This window comes from Myotis lucifugus, unplaced genomic scaffold (genome assembly GCF_000147115.1).
Source record: "Myotis lucifugus unplaced genomic scaffold, Myoluc2.0 scaffold_58, whole genome shotgun sequence".
Lineage (NCBI taxonomy): Eukaryota > Metazoa > Chordata > Mammalia > Chiroptera > Vespertilionidae > Myotis > Myotis lucifugus.
The window spans coordinates 6,300,493-6,303,534 of NW_005871106.1; the positions used below are offsets into that span (position 1 = coordinate 6,300,493).

Consider the following 3,042-nt stretch of genomic DNA (forward strand, 5'->3'; position numbering starts at 1 on the left):
CACGCCCCCGCGGCGCGGAGACCCGAGCAGCCGGCTACTCCCAGTCTGGAACCGGGAAGCCGCGCTCGGCGGCGGGTGCCGGGCGGCGATGAGGATCTGGAGCTCGGAGCACGTGTTCGGGTGAGGTCGGGCTGCGGGCCGCCTTGGGCTCCGGGCCGGCGCCGGCACTGCCCCCGCGCCGCTGGGGGAGGCCGAGAAAGGCCGGACCCCAGACCCGGCCCTCGCAGAGCCTTCCCTGCCTGGCGTGGACCGTTCCCAGACCGCGGCCTCGGCACCCTGAAAAGAGGCGCAGGCTCTCGGTCCCTTCTGGGGGCGTCGCCAGCTGCTGGATGGAGTCCCCGCCCGGCCGGTGGAGGCCGTGGTGGGATTCCTGACGCGCCGGGGAGGGGGCGGCCTTTCCTTCCGCGGCCCGAGGAGGACGGAGCCGCGGGTGCATCTCAGCTAGTCCTGCAGGGCCCGGAGCGCCCTCCTCGGCGCGCGCCCCTAGCGGGGCGGACGCGGCTGGAGGCGACCCGTCAAGGTGACAGCGCGCCCTCAGCGCCCCCAGGCTGACCTCGCCCACACCCAGTTCTCCTTCGGGCGAGGGGCGTGCGGACCTAGGGAGAGCATATGCGGTGCAGCAGATCACGAACATGAAGCATGTTTTATAAATGAAGGGTCCACGGCGGCCCAGGCGCTCGGGAGGAGCTGATGCGGGGAAAGCAGTGGGGGCTGGGGCACGGGGTGCACTTGTGGGCATGGAAGGCCTCCAGGCTAACAGGCGAAGCTGGGAGCTATTTAAAAGTGCCTTCGTGACCTAGGTGCTATCTTCGTCTGACTCTAAGTCATTTATCTGTGACCCACTGAAATCATTCTTTAATATTTTTTAAAAGAATAAAGATTTTTAAATATCTCCCACTCCACTTAGAAAAACATTTTTTTGGGGGGAAAAATAGTCAACTATAATTTTTTTTTAAATTTTTAAATTTTTTAAAGACTTCATGAAATGGAATTGTCATCCTTTGGCCTTTTAAATGTAAAATTATAATTAAAAAATTATCAGGAGGTTAGAACCTCTAAAGTTATTTTTAATGAAATCCTTAGACTTGATGGGATCCAATTTTCCTGTTGATTTTTTATTCTCAGTTCTCCCAAGGGTGGGACATAACTGGCACCGTCGATGCAGAGGGCAGAGGTGAAGTCATTGCACACGGTAGAGGCCAGGGCAGTGGGGCTGTGTTGTCATGGAATAGTTGACAGGGACTGCCCTACAACTTCGTGAAGTGTTGATTGACAAGCAGAAGTGAATTGTCAACTGTGAAAAGTCACTATTGGTAAAATTCACTGTTTTGAAGTGTACAATTCAATAATTTTTAGTAAATTTAGAGTTGTACAACCGCCACCACAGACCAGTTTTAGAACATTTCCGTCACCCTACGAAGTCCCCTCGTGCCCATTTGCAGTCACTCTTCACTACCATTGCCAGCCCCAGGCAGCTGCTGGTCTGCTTTGTTTCTATAGATTTGCCTTTTCTGGACATTTCATATAAATGTAATCATACAGCATGTGGTCCCTTGTGTCTGTCTTCTTTCACTTAGCATAATTTTATTGAGGTTCGTTTGTGTGGTATCCTGTATCAGTACTTCATTGGTTTGTATTCCTGGCACCCTGCCCGTGCCTGGCACACAGTAGGTGCTCAGTGAGGGGCTGCGATCTGGCTGAGATTAGATGCCATTCCAAAATGAGGGTGGCTGCCCGCCAAAGAACTTTGTCAACACCAAGCCGCTGTGGACTTGGCACTGATCCCCTGCCATTGATTTTTGAGGTTAAAAGCAAAGGGCCATAATGAAATTGACAAACGTGGAGTGCAGCTGACCAAGGACAATGTGGGGTAGGCCCCTGTGGCTGCCGGTTGCAAATGACATAGTCATGTGCGGTGGCACAGCACAAAATGGGAAGCCCAGCTTTCTTGCTTAGTCCGTCAAAAATCACCAATTTATTTTTTTCTTTGAGGGTTATAGATTTCTTTTTATACTTATTTCTTTTATATATTTGTTGTAGTCAGATAAATATTTGATCGAAAATTAGTACATTTGCTCTGGAAAGGCAAGAAATAAGTAGGCACAAATCCTTTTGATCATATCAAGATGCCTTTCTCTGTCCACATGGCGTAGAAACCCCAGGGACTGGAGCTCAGGCACAGCAGAGAGCAACATAAACATGCCTGCAGGAATGGAGGCCCCTTGGAGAAAGCCATCTGAATGTAGTGTGTGTTACCTAGACAGGGTTTAAGATTGTCTAAATAGCAATGGAAAATATAGGACTGAAATATAAAAATACAGAAAGGGGCATTTAAAAGTTAATAGGCTTATAAATTTCATCCTCACAGCATTGACTTGGGTTTCAGGTAGACCTATACAATCTTCAGGAACAGAGCCAACACAAGTAGATTTCTGGCAGAGATTCAAGGCCATATACTCTGAATTCTAACAACTACCAGGAAAGGTCTCTAGTAGGTAATGTTCATCTCAGGGAATTAAGGGCTCTGGAGGACATGATGTCCTAAAGCAAACTTGCTTTCTAGCCAGGAGCAGTAAAAGAATACCCCTCCCCCACCTTTTTTTTTCTTTAATAAGAAATTGAACATTACAGTTAAGAGTTGAAGCACACACCCCCAGTGTGGTACCCCCTCCCCCTCTCTCCACAGGCAGACAAAATTATGAATTTGGTGGGTATCCCTCTGAAGGTATATATATATATATATATATATATATATATATATATATATTCCATTTCACTACATCTGTGGGGGCATGTGTTTATTGTTTTAAAATAGAAATCAGTGACGTCAGATGTACAGATCTTTTAATAATTTCCTTTCCTCTCAACAGTATGGTTTTGAGATCTGTGTGTGTTGTGTATACACACACGTATATGTATCATAGCTATATAATGTTCCATTGTATGGATGTGTTGCAATTTATTCTTTCTCTTATTGAAAGAACATCATCTCCCCCCTTACTACACATCATACTGTAGTGACCAGCTGTGTATATATTTTTG

General features: G+C 47.7%; 1 protein-coding gene across 1 annotated transcript in view; it reads left to right on the forward strand.

Moving 5' to 3' along the window:
• The first annotated feature begins 20 nt into the window (after positions 1 to 20).
• The window catches only part of PRELID3A (PRELI domain containing 3A), an 18,149-nt gene continuing 15,127 nt past the window's right edge, over positions 21 to 3,042 (forward strand). The window contains 1 exon segment of the mRNA XM_023754268.1: positions 21 to 120. Coding sequence (XP_023610036.1) covers positions 89 to 120 — 32 coding nt within the window. The 5' untranslated portion in view covers positions 21 to 88.